The sequence below is a fragment of the Motacilla alba genome, chromosome 5 (assembly GCF_015832195.1).
Source record: "Motacilla alba alba isolate MOTALB_02 chromosome 5, Motacilla_alba_V1.0_pri, whole genome shotgun sequence".
NCBI lineage: Eukaryota > Metazoa > Chordata > Aves > Passeriformes > Motacillidae > Motacilla > Motacilla alba.
The window spans coordinates 27,455,512-27,476,709 of record NC_052020.1 but is presented as its reverse complement, the minus strand read 5'-3'; the positions used below and the strand labels follow the sequence as shown (position 1 = coordinate 27,476,709).

Here is a 21,198-nt window from a genome sequence, read left to right as displayed (position 1 = left end):
AAGCTTGGGAATTTTTAGAGCTGCTGTGTGAACTGATGCCCTGAAGTTAATGACAAACCTGTACTGCAAGGTGATCTGTTTCAGTAGAACAGCATTGCGGGGGGAGGAGGTGTATACTTTGTTTTCAGAGATGATGTTGGTAGAAGACGAACAGAGAGGGAGAAATCTTGGCTTTCATTGTGGACTGTGAAGAGCAGCTTGTGGTAGTGGATGCTTGTACTCCTACATGTTTTATGTTCAACCCTCAGTTTGACTTTTCCTTTGCGATCCCTTTTAGCCTGGCATTCTCCTGCCCTAAATCCTTATCAGTTTTCATTCTATTTTCCTTCTGTCCTATTTTTAAAACAAGTTTGTATCGATTTTTAGGAAGTGTTGTGAGGTGTTGCCATTTCATAGAGGTTAATAGTGCTTCAACACTCTTTGATAGGCACCTTGCAAAGTGGGCACTTTGCTAGGCATACTTTGAAAAATATGGGCAGAAGATTAGGTTATATCATGGCATACAGTGCCTGCATTTTCCCTTCCTTGATCTGATGGTGCACAAAGTTGTTTCGCCAGCCTGATTAGTTCTTAGGCTGGAGAGTGTTTGAAAATTGTAAAAAGTCATGGCTGAACACTGAATTCATTAGTTTTCAAACAGCAGCATGGGTAGACTGCCTTTCTAAAGTTATTCTAATTAGAAAAAAACCCTGTTATTTCAGCAGTATCATTGAGAACACAGAGCTGAGTGCTGCAGCTGACACAACAGAAGGAAGGAATGCCATGTATGAAGACAGTCACAAGCTGAAGGAGCGGGTCTATGAGAGCCTAATGAGGTTCAACAGGCCCGAGTGCAAGATGCTGCACCTGGGTCAGGGCAATCCTAGACATGAGTACAAACTGGGAGAAGAACTTTTTGAGAGCAGCCCCGTGGAGGACTTAGTGGTGCTGGTGGACAAAAGCTGTACAGAAGGCAACGATGCTGCAAGTGCAGAAATCCAGCTGTATCCTGGGCTGCATCAAACGCAGCAGGGCCAGGGATGTTAGTCTCCCCTGTATTCTGTCCTTGTTATACCCCACCTGGAGTAGTGCATCTGGGTCTGGATTCTTCATGACAAGAAAAGTGGAACTGTTGAAGCAGGTCCACAGAAAGGCCATGAAGATAATAAGAGGGCTTGAGCAACTCTTCTAAGACAGATTGAGACAGCTGGGATTGTTCAGCCTGGAGAAGAGAAGGTTGTGAGGAGACCTTATTGCAGCCTTCCAGTACTCAAAAAGAGCTTTGAAAAAGATGGAGACTTTTTACCTGTGGAAATAGTGATAGCACAAGGGTGAACAGTTTTAAACTGAAAAATTTAAAGATTTAGATTAAATGGTAGAAAGTTCTTTCCTGTGAGGGTGATGAGGCACTGGAACAGGCTGCCTTGAGGAATTGTGGATGGCCCATCCCTGGAGGTGTTCAAGACCTGATCTAATGGGTGGCATCCCTGCCTGTAGCAGGGGTGTTGGAACTGGGTGATCTTTAAAGGCCCCTTCTAGCTCACACCATTCCATGATTCTAAGACTGTAGCAGCCTTACAAGGAGAAGAGCTGCATTTATGTAAATGCCTGTGCAAATACAGTTGTACCCGTGGTGACTCGCACTGTTCTTGTTACGTGATGCAGTCAGCTTGCATTTTAAGTATTCCTTATGTGTTGAGCTTTATATTAAGAGCAGCTATTTTAAAGAAGTGCTTTATATAGCAAGTGAAATTTCAACATGCTGCCTTTAGAGGCAGAAAGTGCCCTGGCTTGGTATTTAATTAGTGTGGTGCAAAGTACTGTAGTTCTGAGACTGCAGAATGTGCTGGTTTTCCTGGAAGCATCAGAAAGCCTTGATTTTAGACAATACTGTATTGTCAATTCAGTGCTGGTTCAGCAGCATCTCTGCATACATTTGACAAATATTTCAAGGGCACATTTGGTGTGATTGGTTCAGCCTTTGAAAATTATTAACTTCTTTGTGTTAAAGTATGTACACAGCAATGCAAGATTTTATCTTGACAATCCCATGCTTTTGTCTTCTACCAGCAAGGATGTATTTGCGGATTATGTTTTTTTAGCTTCTCAAAGGGCAATGTACTAAAGGCTTGGTAATCACTTCTGTACTGATGAGGTATGGGAAAGCATTTAATTTCTGTGACTTTGCGAAGCTGGAATAATACAGGAGCTGTGGTAGACAAAATTTTATTAGCCAGGGAAATAAATGAAACTTCTCATATCAAGTTACTTAAAAGTATCTGTTTCTATTTAGCTTTAACCTTTTTATATGTTGTAAACTCTGGTCAGAGGTAATACATGCTTTCTGGACTATGCAGCTAATGTGCAGATAAGGCTGTGCAAAGCATAAAATAAATGTTCTTGACAACCATCCTCTCTTACAATTTTATACACTTTTTTGCTAATTAGTTTCCTTTTTTTAAGTTAACATATCAGATATTTACATTAATGGGAAAGTTGAATAGGTAGTGTTAATACCTAATGGCATCCAAGGGTGTATGACTTGTAAATGGTAAATTCTTTAAAGTGGTTATAAAAATTGGAGTCCTGATCTGGCTCTTATATAATTTCTCTGGGAAATGTATGCTGTATGTATCCTTAGCTGAGAAGCTCCCTACTCGTGCTTTGTGACACTGTTCACTAACCTAACTAAAAAGTACCACTAATTAATTCAGAAGGAAAAATTGCTATTTGTTGGAATTAGGAACCACCATTATTTTTTCAGAAGGCAGCCCAACTATACCTAGAAAACTCGTCGATACCATGTAACACAGCACGGCATTTTTGTGATGATGATCACTGTGATTCAAAAACATGTTTGTTAAAAATATTAATTATGTGTAATAATTACCTTGATAGTATCAGCTACCAAAAAGTTTTGTATTAAGGATTTAATGATTTTCTCTCTCTTTTTTTTCTGTTCTAGGCTTAAAAGAAGCATAAGCAATTCAATTATACCTCTGACATTTTGGAGCACAAGTGATGTTAGAACTATTTGAATGTATTGGAGCATGGCTGCCTCTTAAAATGCAGAAGTTAAAGAAAATTATTGCTTATCAAAACCTACTGAATATCTGAATTTTCTGGACGTTCGTCATCTAGCTGTGTCCTTAAATGTCCATGATTAAGATCTCATGCAACCATTGTATATTTTGGAGACTATTCTCCAGAAGAGAACTGTGCATTTAAAAAGCAGAAATGACTGTGGGTTTTTTTGGAACTTACTAAGGTTGAACATACTGAAAGACCATGACAAGCTTGAAGCGGTCCCAGACCGAAAGGGCTGTTGCCACTGGAGTATCAGTTGGAACAGATGGCACCTCAAAAGTCCACTCGGATGACTTCTACATGAGGCGCTTTAGGTCACAGAATGGCAGCTTAGGATCTGCAGTCATGGCGCCAGTTGGACCTCCTCGCAATGAGAGTTCCCATCACGTTACCTCTACACCTGGAGTCCCTAAAATGGGGGTCAGGGCAAGGATTGCTGATTGGCCCCCAAGGAAGGAGAACATCAAGGAGACAAGCAGATCTAGTCAAGATATTGAAACGTCAAGTTGCCTTGACAGCATGTCTTCTAAAAGCAGTCCTGGGAGTCAGGGAAGTTCTGTTAACCTGAATGCTAGTGATTCTGTCATGTTGAAGAGCATCCAGAGCACACTTAAAAATAAGACCAGACAATCTGAGAATCTAGACTCCAGGTTTCTTACACCCGATGGCTATCCCAGTTCCCCAAGGAAAGCTCTTCGCAGGATACGACAGCGCAGCAACAGCGACATCACCATAAGTGAGCTTGATGTGGATAGTTTTGATGAATGTATTTCACCCACATTTAAATCTGGACCATCTCTGCACAGAGAGTATGGCAGCACATCTTCCATAGATAAGCAGGGAACTTCAGGGGAAAGTTTTTTTGACTTATTGAAGGGCTATAAAGATGAAAAGTCTGATCAGAGAAGCTCAGGCTCAACTAAACTCGGTGAGCTTCTGATAGCCAGTGGAAGCAAGGGTTCAGGATTCTCTCTAGATGTGATAGATGGACCTATTACTCAAAGGGAAAACCTGAGACTCTTTAAGGAAAGGGAGAAGCCACTCAAGAGACGCTCAAAATCAGAGACAGGAGATTCATCTATTTTTCGTAAGCTGCGTAATGCCAAAGGTGAGGGGGAACTTGGGAAGTCTTCAGATCTTGAAGATAACAGATCAGAAGACAGCATTAAGCCTTGGACTTGTCCGAAGTGTTTTGCTCATTATGATGTACAGAGTATTTTATTTGATTTAAATGAAGCAGCAATCAACAGGCATAATGTTATTAAAAGAAGGAACACAACGACAGGTGCATCTGCTGCTGCTGTAGCATCACTTGTCTCTGGACCCTTGTCCCATTCTGCAAGTTTCAATTCTCCAATGGGAAGCACTGAAGACCTGAATTCAAAAGGAAGTCTTAATATGGACCAGGGGGACGATAAAAGCAATGAACTAGTGATGAGTTGTCCTTATTTTCGTAATGAGATTGGTGGGGAAGGGGAAAGGAAGATCAGCCTTTCCAAATCTAATTCAGGTTCCTTCAGTGGGTGTGAAAGTGCCTCATTTGAGTCAACTCTGAGTTCTCATTGCACAAATGCTGGAGTTGCAGTTCTGGAAGTTCCCAAGGAGAATCTGATTTTACATCTAGACAGAGTGAAAAGATACATTGTTGAACATGTAGACCTTGGTGCATATTATTATCGAAAATTCTTCTACCAGAAAGGTAGGTAAATTGTGTTTCTCCTTGTATTTTAAGAATGACTTTTTGTTTTCCAAACATGCAAAATCCAGTTGATACTTAATAGTATTTGCAAGAATTAGGGATTTCTTCAATGGTGTATTTTACTGATGGTATGTGCTATATCTAATAGTCTTTCAGCATGTTGGAGTATAAGAATATTGAGGATTTTATTGCTGATACATATGGTAGCAATGACTACTAAATATGGATGTCTTGAAACACAGCTTTGGGTATCCATAGGAGTGGACAGGGGTTGACACTTGCAAGATTGAAACAAGAAAATCCTGAAATACGAGAACTTTCTTCCCACTGTGCCAGGAGTTGATTTACTGAGGATTTAATGGAATGTGCATCTTAGACAAGTAGCATTTACAATAATCTTTGGACATACTAATTAACTTAATAATCTGTTTCAAAATCCATTTTTCAAAATGAATAACACAGAAATAAAGACATGTATAGATACAACTTTATATACACACAGAAACACCTGTGTTTCAATGCCAACAGTATATCTGAAAAACCAGAGTGCAGTTCTTTTATCGCATGGTTCTGCCCTGAAACCAAGGGTTATAATTTTTGTTGGATGTATATGGGAGGGAGAAAAGAGCCCAAAGCAACAGATCAAAGCCTTCTGACCTATAGAAAAGAGCGAGCAAGCCCCAAACATTACCCAGATACTCCCCCTTTGTCCCCCAGTCAAAAGAATACTGGCACTGGAGGTACAGATCTCCCTCTGTTCTTCATGATTCTAAAAATGATCAAAAAGGATTGCAGTCCAATGTCCTTTAAAAGAGTTCTGTCTGCAGGACTGTGTTTTATTTCCTGATGGATAGAGCTGATGACTGACCTGGAGGGTGCTTGTTCCTTATCTTCCAGTGATCAGGATTGGGTTTCTTCTCTTCAGTGAATGCAGGTCAAAAAATCTTGTTTCTCGCGTATAAAAGCAGCAGGGATGCCTGGTTAGAATTAAATTGGTGGTCTTAAAAAGAAAAAGCTTACGCTTCTTAACTGCATGTTATTGCTAATAATCTCATTTCCCATTTTTCTCTTGCCTTCAAAATATGTCAGTCTCTCACCTCTTCCTCCCTGCATTGTCCATTGTTTAGGTGGCTCTTGTTACTCTTTCCATAGTCTCCTCTTTCTGCATTCTTTCCAGGGCTGAGAGGTAGCCTTTGCTCCGTGTGTTTTGAGAGTGCTGATCCATATCCTTTGGAGACATAGGAGTTAGGAAAAATAATGGTTTCCTGGGAAAAGTAAGCTAGATGTGTGATACAGGATAAGGTATGTTTGAAGGGGGGAGCCTGAGGTTTGTGACCTTTGGGATTATCTTCTTTTCTGTCTCCCTCTGGAACAATTTGATTCCTTATCAGTCTAGTGAGTTTTGCAGTCAGCAACTAAGTTTCATGTTACAGCTGACCTGATTTACAGCATTTCAGCCCTAAGAGGGGCAGACATTATTCCTCCCTCTTCCTTGTACCAGTTCTCTTGTTTTCAGAGAACTTGATAAACCAGTTGAGTTTACTGAACAAGCAAGCAGAATTCTTGCCATCACGATAAATTTGGGGTGTACTGCTTGATTGTTTCGCTCCAGTTCTGATGAGGGATATAATTATTTCCTTGCAGTCTGAGAAGTGCCAAAGCCATATGGCCAGGTAAGGGATGGAAGTGAACAGCAGAGGAGGAGGGAAGTGTGAGTAGAATTTCAGCCCTTAGGCAAAACCAATTTATTGGTTTGCCTTCTCCTTAAGGGAAACCACACCCTCATGCTACTACCATTCCAGTCACCATTACGTTTCCATTTTTTTAGATGTAATTAGGAAGAATTGATAAAATCAACATAGTCTAGTCCTAAGGGTACTGGTGGGGGGCAGCCAGATAAAAGAAATGTGTATTATGGAGTAGGATTGGATGAGGAGAAGAAGCTGTGATTAATTTTTTTTCCTTAAGCAATAAAACAGGTTTTTAAATCCACTTTTCTTGTGTTCTGTCCAGTAGAGTCCAAACCAGGGGTGTTGTTTCTTCCAGAGATTTTTATCTTAAAAGCTGTACTTTAGAAGCCTCATTAGATATCCCAAACCCCAGTTTTCTACAAATACAAAACACGTTTTGTTGACCACCCGGAGCATCATTGTTCCCTGAGCAAACTTTACACTAAGCTGATGAGGTGGGATAGTGATAAAATTTGAAGCAGCATCATGAGGAAAAAAATGTAGGAAGTCAGTTGTAACTGAATTTTTTATGTAACATGAAGCAAGTAATGATGCAGAAATTTTTTTGCTGGAAGAGAAGGTTGGACTTCTATGATGTTATGAATGGAACAGACAGTGCCAAAAAAGACAGTTTCAGTAGGAGCAGCTCATCAAGACAGCAGGCTTGAAAGCATTCTTAGATGAATTCTGATTTGACAACAACACCTTTTAAAGATCTCAAACCAGGAAAATGTTATGGACTTGGAGAACACCTAGTAACCTTAGAGCTTGCAAAGCATAAAAAGCAATGTTCCAGAGAATTGTGAGCTGAGTTGGTTTTCATTCCAACTGGAAATAACAAATAAGGTAATTTGGGACTGTATCAATAAAGAGCTGCCAATTAAAAGTCATCAGTGATGCCAGTCAGCATGATTTCATGAAAAATATATCTTGTCACACATAAGAAAAAAAACATAGTTAATCTTGTGTCTTCAAAAAAAAAGGATGAAAGACTTTGAATTCATATAGGTCCTTTAAATTTCTTCAAGGAAATTTGGTGAAATGCTGATGGTAACTCATCTGAAGTCTTTAATTATGTGAAATCAATAGCTCATTTTTTACAGGTACTGTTACTTAGATGATAAATCCATCTCAAGTTTTAGCAGTGTATGGAGGAAGGATAAGTGAGCTTCCAGTATTACTAACATGGTCCAAATTAATTCAAATATTTAAATCTAGTTAGTGTAAAATATTTGCATGTGACATTTATGGATGAGTCTTGTATAGGTTTAATGAATGCAAATGGATGAGTTTTTGTATGTAAAGGAAATTGGTCCCTCTGCAAAGTAGTGGAATTGATAAACAGTATTCTGGCCTGGTATCCAGACTTCTAAATGTGAAAATACTGGTGGAGACAGTTTAGTGGAGGTAAGAAAAAGGATAATTAGAAAAAGACATTGGGAAGAGAACTTTATAATAGCAGGCTGAATTCAGTTTATCCACTTTATATTTGAACTAATTTTGCAGACTCCCTTTGTACTCAGTGGAGAGAAACGAACCTTGCAGGATCTTATGAATTTCAGTCTCTTTTCTCAATTCACCAAGAGAAGCTCATGCACAACTAACTCACATGGAAGTGTTTATTTTTATTGGAAATGAATGCTTCTCTTATGATGCACAAGATGTATTTACAAGGTGGTTAAATAATGGTGTGTTTTAAGAGGTGTATTTAATAGAAGGACTTAACTAAAAGTTTGAAGTCTAGACATTTATAAGTTAAGCTTGTGCATAAAAAAAGAGGGAGTGGATGAAGCCAGTGCAAGAATCAATTTGTGAAAGTCGCAGACATGTTTATTAAAGGCTTATTTACAATCGATATTAAAATCACACAGAGAGAAAAATTTGTTTCCATCAGCTTGTCTGAGTGCAGTTCAGGAAAGAGAGTATGTTTGCTCTGTCCTTATAATTGCATCTGGAGATTACAGTTCTCATGGAAAGAACCAAGAGCATCTGTTTTGCTTCCATCCTTCGCACACAGTAGTTGCTAATGTTGCCATTTGGGACGAATGTTAGTTACTGGCTGAGAATGAAAGACTTGACTGAGAAGTAAATAGTTTCCTAAACTGGTTTTATAACAAATGAGTTGTTGGTCAGCTTTCCTTTGACTATTGTCAGCCAGTAAAAATACCCTTTTCCCTAATGCTTTAAATTGCTGCATATTCTGTCCAAGAGTTGGTGCCTTTCAAGTATGTGGCTAGACTTGCAGAGCTCCCAAAATGCTGCCTGCCCTTTTGTCTCCAGAGAAGTAGTGGGCAGGGCTTTCCAGTACTGTAAATGCTGAGCTAGGATTAGAGGATAATGCTTGCATGTGAGTTTCATTCAGAAGAGACATGTTTGGGGTTTTTATTTATAGTCCGATTACACAGAATATCATTTGGACATGGTATCTAAAGAGAAATATGATGAAAGCACAAAAGAACTTTTTCAGTTAAAATCCAAGTGCATTTACTTGGATTTCCATTGCAAAGGAAGCTCATAAATCTGCCAGGAATATAAGTATTTTAGCTTTGATTCTTTCACGGGAAGTATCTTCTGAGTTATATGATACATACTTTTTTATAAAAATAGTTAAATATCTATCATTTGTTCTAATGACCAGCTACAATCAAGTCATTCTTTTTTTTCAGTATGGATTTATAAGTTAATTTATGGCTGCTGCTAGTTGTCCTGATTGTCTGTTGATGAAATGATTTTTCAACAGTTGTTTAGATTAAATGTCAAGATTGAGAAATGTTGTTTCCAATTAGCTTCTGTGTGGTGTGGATAAATAAGCTGTCTTCTATGGTATTCATGTTGGACATCAAGTTCCTGCATTATAATTGTGACATAGCCCTTATTTTCCCAATAAAACAACTAATTAGCTCCCTTTACACTGCATATTAAGCTTTTTGCACTTTAATCCCGCTGCTACTTTTCCTGCACTGGAAAGAGAAAATTGTTGGATGTAAGGAGATTGAGAATTTAAGGGACAATCAGGTGGAGGTACAAGAAAGTGTACGAGAAGGAAAAGTAGTCAGGTACAGGGATATATACTGCAGCTTGCTGAGAGAATACAGAATACAGAGATGGGGTTTAGGGGACGAGGAAGAATGAAAGTAAAGAATGAACAAGCCAGTAGTAGATGTGAGTAGGGGAGAGGGTGAAGGATGTGCAAAGGAAAGCAAGAAAAGACCCTGCCTAGTGCAGACTGAAGGAAAAGAGGATAAAAAACGTCTCCTCTTAGCAGAGAAGTGTAGAGTTCCACACTACTTCATGCATTTTTCCAAAGCAGTGGGAGCTAATTAAAAAGCTTAATCAAATGATACAGAATTCTTTGTGTATTTTGTGTGTGTGTATGGAGTTTCAAACATTCCTCTTGCCACTCTTCTTAAATGTGTTTTCAAGATGTAGAATAATTTCTCCTGAGAAAATTTACTGTCTGAATTGCAGGCTAAAGTGGTTGCAGGGTACGCAAGTTTTACCATCCGTGTGGCTGTCAATACAGTAAACTATTGAATTGTTTGGACTCTTCTAGTATGCATGACCTCCATATCTTTTTTCTTTAAGTTTTTCAGTCATAAAAGCAAAGCACATCACTGTTTTTAAGTCACTAAGCAGTTTAGTGTGGAGATGGCCAAGTTACCTCAGTTTTGGAAGCTGTGTAATACACTGGTTCAAATATTAATCTAACTTTCTCCAAGACTGTGCTGCTTCTGCATTGACCTTGTCTGCCATAAACTCTTTGGTGAGCTATAAACATCCTGATGAAAAACCAAGCTACTTAATGCAGGAGAAAGAAAAGCTAGAGTGCAAGTAAGATAGTTTGAAATTTTGAACAACAGAACATCTCTGACATTTACAGGGCTCATATCTGTGGACTAGTATAAAAATGTAATTAGTTATCTAGATAATCTAATTTATTAGTAATTTTCCCACTTACAGTTCATCCACCCAAAGTTTAATGACAATATTTACAGAATATTCCACAAGATATTGAAAGAATTTTGAATTTGAATTACCTTTGTTTAGAGTATTAGCTTTTCATAACTTGCAGATGAATTTGGTAGAAAGCAAGTCTTCTAATGCTGCAAGCATGTCTCTAATGCTGTCTTGCATGCTCTGAAATCTTAAACAGAAGACATTGTGTGAAGGATAATAAAATGGCAGACACTGGGGACTTGGATAGAACCCCCAAGGGCTTAAAGTGCTGGACAGCTGTGTGAAAGCCCTTAGTATGTTGGAGGGAGATTTTGTAAGAACCAGTAAGTGTAAGTTTTAAAAGAATTAGAGTAACAAATGAGGCTCCTAATTTTTTAACTGTATTGTTAATTGGAAAAATTATTGCCATTCACTTTAGATGGAGTGTATTTCAACATCTGTTTTTATTATCTTTCAAGATGCAGTTCTTGATGATGTTAAAATACTTTACATTTTCTCTCTGTAGTAGAATAGCTCATATTAGACTGCTCCTAAAGTTCTTACTTAAAATTGTTGTTTTAAGAATAACCAGTAATGTATATGTAGTAAAGGCAATATGGCTACATTTCCTGTTGGGGCAGTTACATATTTTCTTTATACCACTGAACTTCACATTTCTTTGAATTGCTCTATTTTCAGGTGGTTCTAACTTTCTATTTTTCTGCATGTGTAATTCATTCCCATATGCAGCTTATGGAAAATGATGACATGGGACTTTCTTTTCCTGCACAATGCTTGACTCCTATTTTTTTACTTTTCTCTTACATTTTCTTTTAGGGACTATATGTTTAAATTCAGCAGTCACTTAAGATATATGCAGCTTTGTTTATATGTTGCTGCATTACTGGTGATATACCTCTGACATCAGTCAAAATAGTTTGTAAAGCTCAAAAGGTTCTACAGAAGAGCCTTCAACATCAGTCTCTAAAATTGTTGAGCTTTGATTTTTGTAAATGTGCTTTTCTAACTTTTTTTCATGTAAAGCTTGGCTTTACACATCTATAGTTAGACAAATATAAAAATGTGTTTCAAGGAATCTGCTGTTCAGCTAGTGAGTGATTTCACCAATTTTGTATTCTCCTCTCTGCTGCCTTCCCCACTGGACTGGTTTTCAACTGAACTCTTAGCACTTTAAGGGTTGTTGAACACTTCATTGTTCAATATTTATGCTAGTAACTTTATTCTTGTGCTTTATTTTTCTGTGGTACTATGATTTGATATTTTTGCTGTGAACAAGCCGTTAACTTCTTTTTCAGCTCCATCAGTTTTTCCCATTTTGGAACTGAGTTACGTGTATGGAAAAAGCAAAAAGCAGTCAAACAAAAATAAATAATGTACATCCTTTGCTAAGTACAGTTGTTTGACATTTCTATTTTAACATAGGTTGTTGGGTTTCCCACTTTGGTGCATTTGACTTCCTTCTCTTTATTTTTAAGGGGGGAAAATTGGTAGTGCTTATTTAGTTCAATGTGAACGAAACAGATGGCAATATAAAAGCTGATGTAAGAGGTGTATCCTGTTTTGGGCCTATTTAAGCAGATATGCCATGTTGAATTTCAGCCTTTTTGTGTAAATGGAGCTCATGAGAGAAGTGAAGCACAGGAATGACATCCTGGTACCACTTGAAGACATGCTCTTAGTGACTCCATGGAGCTGGCTGTTTGTGTCCAGTGTAATCGAGCATGCAAATATAGTTGAAGTGTAAGAAGTAAGACAGACTTCTTTTTTTTTTCTCTCATATACAAGAACACTGGAACTATTTTGGGGCAGATGAGAACCTGGGTCCAGTGGCTGTGAGTATAAGAAGAGAGAAGCCAGAGGAAATCAAAGAAAATGGACCTCAGTACAACTACCGGATCATATTCAGAACCAGTGAGGTAAGCAGTCCAGGGCGAGAGTAAAAGAAACTTGAACTGAGCAGGCAAAACCAGATGGAATATATGGGGTGCATGTGCTTTTCAGCATTGGTAATAGATTTCTGTATAATCTGGGAACTTCCTGACAGAATTATGCTACATGTTTATCTGGCACAGAACATATGTGAGTTATTCCATAACATCCAGTACAGAGGAAATGCTGAAGGTTGCTTTGGTTAAATCTTGAGAAACTTACAGAAGCTATATTAGCTAGAAGCAAGCAAAGAGGAGGGAAATTGCCTTCTTCACTTTTATATGTGGCAGTGGGTAGACCTGAGAAATGTACTTATTACTGTTAGATGCTCTATAGTATAGGAATACTGCAGTAATACTAACTTTTCAGGCAGTAGTTTCCTGTAAAACTTAAATCTGATTAATTGTTTGAAATATTCTGATTATTGTTATCAATGAGTGCCATTTTTGTGTTTCAGTGTTGGTCTCATGCTAACAGAAATTCCTTAATGTCTTTGATCTCTACTGAGAATTGGAAAAATAGTATGTCTACTTGCACTGCTGTTGCTCATCAATCTCAGTGCATAACTCAATATATGTGCTGTTTTTCCTTTGTATGCATAGCTCATGACATTAAGAGGCTCTGTGCTGGAAGATGCTATCCCTTCTACTGCAAAGCATTGCACAGCCAGGGGACTTCCCCTGAAAGAAGTGCTGGAGTATGTGGTTCCAGAGCTGAATATCCATTGCTTGAGGCTGGCCTTCAACACTCCAAAAGTCACAGAACAGCTTATGAAGCTTGATGAGCAAGGGGTAAGTGCAGAGTTACAGAATTAAACAAATGATCTTAATCTGTCAGATTATTGCCATGAGCTGCAAAATGATCTTTTAGGTTTATATGATTAGAGTAAGTCTGTTGAAATGTCTCATTTAAACTAAAACTTGTCATCTGTAGGGAGAGTTATATTGCATTTATTTCCCCCAACTTTTATCGACTATTTGGGATGTATGAAATGAAGTTCATTTCTCTGGGTAGCCTGAAGTTTTAGATGAATGTTATGACAGTTGTTCATTTAAATTTTCTTTAAAAGACTATAGTGTTGTTTTTCAAAGACTGTGGGAAGGAGGGAGCTCTGTTTTTCTTATTGCTATTATACTGAGAAGTGCTAAATGTTTCACTGTGATACCGCATTGGCTAAACCATGACCAGGGTGCTGCCTGTCTTGTTTCATTGGTGTTCTTTTTCTCTTTCCCCTGGAACAAACTACATGGCAAAATATTCTAAGGCTTTCTTCATATGAATAATTTTCAATGAGGTGATAGTCTCCTTGTCTTTTAAAGATGGGACCAAGGCTCGTTAGCACTACAGCTGTGACCTAGAAAAATGGAAGTCCATGACTCAAGTGAAGTTTATGATGATAAACTTCAGTAGTGACATTTTATAGCTGTGTGCATGCCTCAGTCCTCACTGGCAACCTCTCTTTCCATGCCGCTTGAGTGAATGGACCCAGGATGGGGACTGGGTCCCTCCCACTATAGGAGAAGGTCTTGTTCATGGCCACCTGCTGAACCTGAATGTACGTAAGGGCATTTAGATTAATGGGATGCGTCCCAGAGTCCTGAGGGAAGTGGCTTACAGAGTTGCCAAGCCACTCTCCATGGCGTTTGAAAAGTGATGGCAGCCAGGGGAAATCCCAGGAGACTGGAAGAGGGGGAACATTGTACCCATATTTACAGAGGGTAGAAAGGAATATTCCCTGGGAGCCATCACCCTGTCAGCCTCCTCTCTGTGCCTGGGAAGCTCATGGAACAGATCCTCCTAGAAGCTCTGCTAAGGCACATGGGGGACAGGGATGTGGGTTTGGGACAGCCAGCACAGATTCAGCAAGGGCAGATCCTGCCTGACCAACCCAGTGGCCTTCTATGATGGAGTAACTACATCAGTGGACAAGGGAGGGGTTACAGATCCTGTTTTTCTGGACTTCTGTAAAGCCTTGGACATGGTCCCGCACAACATCCTTCTCTCTGAATTGCAGAAAGATGGATTTGATGAGTGGACTGTTAGATGGATAAGGAATTGGTTGGATGGTCACATCCAAAGGGTGATGGTCAATGGCTCAGAGTCACAGTGGACATCAGGGATAAGTGGTGTATCTTGGGTTTATAGTGGGATTTAATAACTTCATTAATGACATAGATTGAGTGCACCCTCAGCAAATTAGGAAGCTGAGTGGTGCAGTTGCCGTGCTTGAACGATGGGATGCCACCCAGAGGGATGTGGACAAGCTCAAGAAGTGGCCCCGTGGGAATCTCATGAGGTTTAAGATGACCAAGGGCAAGGTCGTGCACCTGGATTCTTCACCTCTGGTATTCACAGCCTGGAATTGAACAGATTGAGAGCAGTCCTGCCCAGAAGGACTTGGGGGTGCTGGTGGGTGAGAGGCTGGACATGACCCAGCCATGGGCACTCCCAGCCCAGAGAGTCAAAAGTGTCCGTGCTGCATCCAGAGCAGCGTGGGCAGCAGGGCCAGGGAGGGGATTCTGCTGAGACCCCACCTGCAGAGCTGCATCCAGCTCTGGGGTCCCAGCACAGGGAGGACGAGGACCTGTTGGAGTGAGTCCAGAGGAGGCCACCAAGATGATTAGAGGGTCAGAGCATCTCTACGGTTAGGAAAGGCTGAGAGAACCCAGATTTGTTCACCCTGTAAGAGAAGGCTTGGGGTGACCTAATTGTGGCCTTCCAGTACCTGAAGGGAGCCTGTAAGAAAGACGGTGAGGCACTTTTTTAGTTCATAGTGACAGGACAAGGGGAAGTAACTACAAACTGAGAGAGAATAGGTTTAGAGTAGGTATTAGGAGGAAGTTCTTTGCTGTGAGGGTGGTGAGGGCTTGAACCAGGTTGCCCAGTGAAACTGTGGATGCCCCATTACTGGAGGTGTGTTCAAGGTCAGATTGAATGGTGCTCTGAGTGGCTTGGTCTAGTGAGGGGTGTCCCTGCCCATGGCAGGGGATTAGAGCTGGATGATCTTTAAGGTCCCCTTCCAACACAAACCGCTCTATGATTTTATGACATCTAACAAAACTGTGAGGTTAAATCATCCTTAGTTCATTTCCTATATGTTATTAAGCTCCCATAGTATGGCTTTCTACTACTTAAACTTTTGAAAATCATTAAGGGCAAGTGACAGTTGAATTTTTATAATCTGCATCAAAGTATTTTCTGGTTTTGTGGTAATGAAACAGTTTGACACTTCTAGCAAAAAAGATAAGTACACTCTGTACTAATTAGAAGCTGCATTTTTTCAATTCTAAGCTAACAAAAATTGGGTAGCAGCTGCTCTGCTAATTAAGTGCACAGAATGTTGATCACTTCTTCTTGCTGAGTGTCACACTGTTTCATTACAGCATGAGCAGGTGCCTGTTTGATACAGCAGATAAAATGTTTTGTAAATTTAAGAGTTAAGATTATAAAGTCACCTTAGCCTGACTTAGCCACTAAATTTTACCCAGGAATCCTTTCATTGAGCCAAATTTGTATGCATTGGTTTTCATTAGAATAAGATGTCTTTTTTATATTTTAGTGAGGTCTTGAAGCAGTTGCTTGTTTTCATATTTAAGAATTTACACTTCTTTATTTAAATTTATCTGCCTTCAGCTTTAAGACTTCTGATATTTTTCTCTGCTACATTTTAAAAGTCATTTTGGTGTGAGATTTTTTTTCCAGCAAAGGTTTTTGTACGCAGTGATTATATCATCTGTTGGTCTTGTTTATGATAAACTAAACAGATTGCACTTTTCAAGTCTTTCACTGCAACATATTTTCTCTGCATTTCATATCACTCTTATGGCTGAGCTCTGTCTCTTCTACTCTTTCAATATCTGCATATGTCATTCAGTGCTAGAATGGGAATATTTTTCTTGCCCTAGTTCTGTACTGGTGGTGTCTGTGAGAGTTGCTCGTTCCTTACTTCCTCTTAGATTGCTAGAGTGGTAACATCTGCTGTTCGTACATATGGTCCACACTGCTTGTCACCTAGCTGTTCTTTTATTGGATTTATTAAAATGCATTCATTTGAATAGTTCTGTGTTAAACAGCAATCCAGTCATTTCCTAGGGCTGCACTGCCTTCTTTGCTAATCACCTTCTACTAATCTGTCTTGAATGCAGAACTCATGGTAGGTTACTGTAAGTTTGCTTCCAAATATGATTTAAAAATTTGAATATTAGGGCAATTACTGATTTATTTCAGTTGAAGCTAATCTTTGTGGCAATTCCTCATTCACTTGGTTCTTAATATAATTCCTGGTTTATAATATAAACTTGCTGACTGGTTAAATCCAAGCTATACTTTCTGCTGTCTTTACTGGATGCTAGATAAATACTTAAAGTGCACTTTCCCAAGTATATAAATATGTAAATACTTTCAGATTATTAAAATGAAGATGTTACTTTGGTAGTTTTACCACAACAGAATTCATACTTGAAGTTTTTTGGGGTTTTTTTAGCTTTTTCTTGTAGTTAATACACTTCTAAGGACTGTAGGTTTATCAGAAGGTCTAATAAATGGGGACTGTATGCTCTTCTCCAGATCTGCTCTTTTTGATTCAGAAATGCCAACTTGTGTTGTCCTTAAGGAAACTTTTTTTTTCCCAAAAATTAGGAAATCTAAGAAAGCAGCTAGAAGGCATATCCTGCTCTTTGCATAGCCCTTGTTTAGTTGACATTTTCAAAGCAATAAAGCACGGTTTTTTGCTTGCTCATTGGTGCTGCAGATCCCATTTATATTTATGTCCCTAAAAATACTTCCTTCACCTAAAGCTGAAGCTTAAATAGTGCAAGTGTTCTTCATGAAAATAGTTTTCTTTGTCCTAACTTCTTTAAGTGAAACTACTAGAAGCTATTGCAGTTGGCAGTACAGCTAAGGTGTGGTTCCATGAAGCACTTGCATGCATCCTGTTTCTGTGGGACTGGAGAAGGCACATCTAGGCAGCAGATGCCTGAGTGCTCCAAGACAGGACCTACTACTGATGGTATGGAAAGCGATGGCAGTTGTTTGGCAGAAAATGGCAGCAGTGTTGCCTCTCACCACTCTTCCTTGCTCCCCTCCTCTCCTCCCTCGCCACATGTCAGCAGGAGGCACTAGAGCAGATTGCCAAGCTGGCCATGTCCCATCCCTGAAAGTGTTAGAAGTCAAGTTGCATGTGAGTTTGAGCAAGTCTGGTGTAGTAGACCAGACCTGGTCTAGTAGAAAGTGTCCCTGCTGCCCATGTCAGGACTTCAGAAACTGGATGATCCTTAAGGTCTCTTCCAACCCAAACCAGTTCATGATTTTATGCTGTACTTGAGTTTTGTTGTAAGACATTTGGACATGTTTAGAAGATGCAAGTCAGTGTGTCAGATGATAAAAAAAGGGATATTCTGTAGTGAGAAAGAAAAAAGCAGCCTAGAACTGTGGCTTATTATATATAATGACTTCTTCAGCAGGAGTAAATGAGCCAGGTTGTCCTTACTCTTCTTTTTCCCTGCTAATACTTTAATCCCCATAATCATTCATCTTTACTGTATTCTTCCTTTACTACCGAAGTAGTGATGTACAGAGTTTTTAAATTTTAAAATTTGCTTTCTTTAGAGACAGAGTAGGACTACTTCTGAGGGCCTTTAAATTATCCCACCATAAATATAATAGGTTAATATTAGTGAATTTCGGTTTCATTATGTGTCCACATGGTCCTAGCAAGTTCAAAATCCTTTGCCTCATGGCTTGGGGTAGAATCTGCTGAGAGCAAATTACAGTATATTCAGATAACTTTGCTTCCAGTGCCCTTGCAAATAACTGTTTTCACTTCCCGCTAACCTGTAGCCCAAACTTGTAAATCTCATGCCAGTTGTGATAGATTTCCTTACAATTTCATTCTGGCATATGTGGTTAGTGTTTATTTGAAATAGAGCCTCTGCAAAAATTCATGTGTGGGAGGAAAGATTATTTACTGGGCAATAAGGATGCATTTCTACTGGATGAATTACACACATAAACTCCAAGGCTCTCCCTTGTGCTCCTTCAATCAGAGATCCTGCCTGTGAAATTGATTTTGGAGACAGCAGTAAATGGCTGAGGATACTGCTTTCCTCCTTTCTGTGACTTGTCTATCTGTAGTCCAGATGTAAATGATGCCAGTGTACTCCTTTTTTTTGTGTGTCTTTGTATCACTTTGGAATTGGTAGAAACAGTTTGCTTTGAGGAATCACAATTATACTTGGGTAAAAAATTACTTTATTTACATCTTCAGCTTCTGCTATATTAGGAACATCCACTACCAAAGTTGAGGGAAATTGGAAATGAAAAGCACAAATGTATTTGAAGATCTGTGCTAATAAATAGTACCTTCAAGGTATGACCAGCATTTTTCAATTTAGCTGGGTTTTTTGTTATTATCGTCATATTTAAGTCGGGGAGGACCAACTGAATGTCATGGAGTCTTTCATCATTGCTAAGAGATGAATGTGCCAACAGGTGAGTAATTTCTGTCTTCTCTTTGAAATGAGAGAGACTTCATATGGTCACTTGTTTTAGAAGCAAGCACATGATGTGCCTTACCCTTCCGCGTGGAAGGCTTAGCATAGGATGGCAGCCAGTGGTGTGGTAGCAGTCACCGAGTGTCAAGTTCCTGGCATTTCTCAGCCAGCACTTCCCATGTGGCTCAGTGTTGGAAATTACCTTGCAAGCTGCGGTGTTGTCCTCCTGGAAATAAGCAATGTTCATGTTTGTTTCACTACAGAAAGCATTTTGACATCTTCAGATTAAATCTATCATCATCGAGGCAGTTACAGTAGAAAACAATGAGTATTTGGAACTAGACTAACTTTTGCAATTAGACTGAATATTAGTAATTTTTTCGTTTGTGAATTATGGATTTATGAAAATGTGGGAAGTTAATTCAGTGCCTAAATTGCTTCATCACTTGGTATACACATAAAATTTTAATCTTTTTCCTTTTGCAGTTAAGTTACCAGCTTAAGGTGGGCATCATGTACTGCAAAGCTGGGCAAAGCACAGAAGAGGAAATGTATAATAATGAATCAGCAGGTCCAGCCTTTGAGGAGTTTCTTCAGCTCTTGGGAGAGCGAGTTCGACTCAAGGGATTTGACAAGTACCGTGCTCAGTTGGATACAAAAAGTAAGACTTTTTCAATCTTCTTTTCCCTCTTAAGTGAATAAAATGCTTGATATGGTTGCTAACTGCCTTTTTAAAGAGTTCTTGAAAATAACATGTTTGTTGTAGGAAGGCAGTTGCTTAATATAAGTGAAAGCAGAGCACATGTGTAATTTAACTGTACTCACACGGCCTCTCAACTCTGATAGTAATTGGATTTTTGCACTGATTTGGTATGAAATTATCAATAAAGCTACAACAAGAATCCAGTAGTTATGGAACAGTTATTGGTATTGCAAATCTATCATCAGTGTGTTGTCTTAAAGCTAATCAATACAGCTGGTATGTCTTTTCCTTTTAAAATTATGCGCTTATAGACTGTCTCCAGAATGTTTCGCGAGCCCACCTATGTCACTCCACCTTGAAAAGTATATATACGGCTCTTCTGATGTCTGTTGCATGCAGCTTTTCTTCTAGGCAGTTTTGTCTTAGTCATTCTGTCAAATGTATTCCTCCCTCTGTGCTTTTTCTTTTTTGAGTTATGGAAATTAAACTGGATTTGGCAGCTATGTTATCAGCTCTAACTGTAAAACATATTGCAACAAAATGCAGTGGTAAGATGATCTTGGGTGACCGTAACTATAAAAGAAACTCCCTGCATTTGGAATCAGTCGTGTGAAATACCTGTTTATCAGCTAGCAAATGCTGCATTCAATTTGTAGATCTGTTTGAATTACTTGGGGAAATTTTGTCTTGTGTTCCTTTTCTTTGAGTACTGGAGCTAACCAGTTCCTATGGAGATCTTTTGCTATTTTGCTCACTTGTAGCAAAGGAAGTGAAATAAGGAGTTTGATTCATGAAAGCTGAAAAACATTCATCAGCTTTAGTGCAGCGGAAGCTGTGGTCTTGTCATGGGTCTCCTGGCACAAATAGAGTACTTTGCTGTGCTTTAGTGCTCCATCATTCTATATTCTGTCCTTAATTCCTGCAGCAATTGCGTTGCCATCTCCTCAGGCTGTTCTTGACCAGTCTAATCATCAATCCTCAGAGGGTTCTAAAGCTTCCTTTGGTTTTAAACCTGAATTAATACTTATTTTGCACATATTTAACATTGAGCCTGCTTTTTTTTACTTGCAATACTTATATTCCCTCTGTCACAGTTCCTCCCTTGAGAGCATTTCATAGACACATGGAATGGTTTGGGTTGGAAGGGACCTGAAAGATCATCTCATTTCACCCCCCAGCTGTGGGCAGGGACACCTTCCACTAGAGCAGGTTGCTGAAAGATCCCTCCAACCTGGCCTTGAACACTTCCACAGATGGGGCATTCAGAGCTTCTCTGGGCAACCTGTTCCAATGCCTCATCAACCTCACAGTAAAGAATTTCTTCCCAATATCTAATATAAACCTGCCCTTCTTCAGTTTAAAATCATTCCCCCTTGTGCTATTGCTGCATGTCCTTGGGAGAAATCCCTCATCAGCTCTCTTGTAGGAAATAATTAAAATTCTCAAGGTGAGTTTTTCTTTTACACAGCTCTGAACTGTAGTTTTACTGGTTATAAAGATGAGCTAGGTCAAAAATCAAATGGGTATGGAAAACAGAGAAAACATATTTTTAGCTTCTGGTTTTATATTGTGACTTGGTTAGTTTCAGTTGTTAAAGCAAGGTCCTCTCTTCCCTTTCTTCCA

General features: G+C 39.1%; 1 protein-coding gene across 8 annotated transcripts in view; it reads left to right on the top strand.

Moving 5' to 3' along the window:
* Positions 1-21,198, top strand: part of SIPA1L1 (signal induced proliferation associated 1 like 1) — a 202,886-nt gene that overhangs the window by 129,315 nt on the left and 52,373 nt on the right. For all 8 annotated transcript variants that reach the window (XM_038138448.1, XM_038138447.1, XM_038138451.1 and 5 more), the window contains 4 exons: positions 2,945-4,765; positions 12,238-12,368; positions 12,984-13,172; positions 19,359-19,533. In XM_038138448.1, the coding sequence (XP_037994376.1) occupies positions 3,268-4,765; positions 12,238-12,368; positions 12,984-13,172; positions 19,359-19,533 (1,993 nt within the window). In that variant the 5' untranslated portion in view covers positions 2,945-3,267. The remainder of the gene's footprint in view (positions 1-2,944; positions 4,766-12,237; positions 12,369-12,983; positions 13,173-19,358; positions 19,534-21,198) is intronic.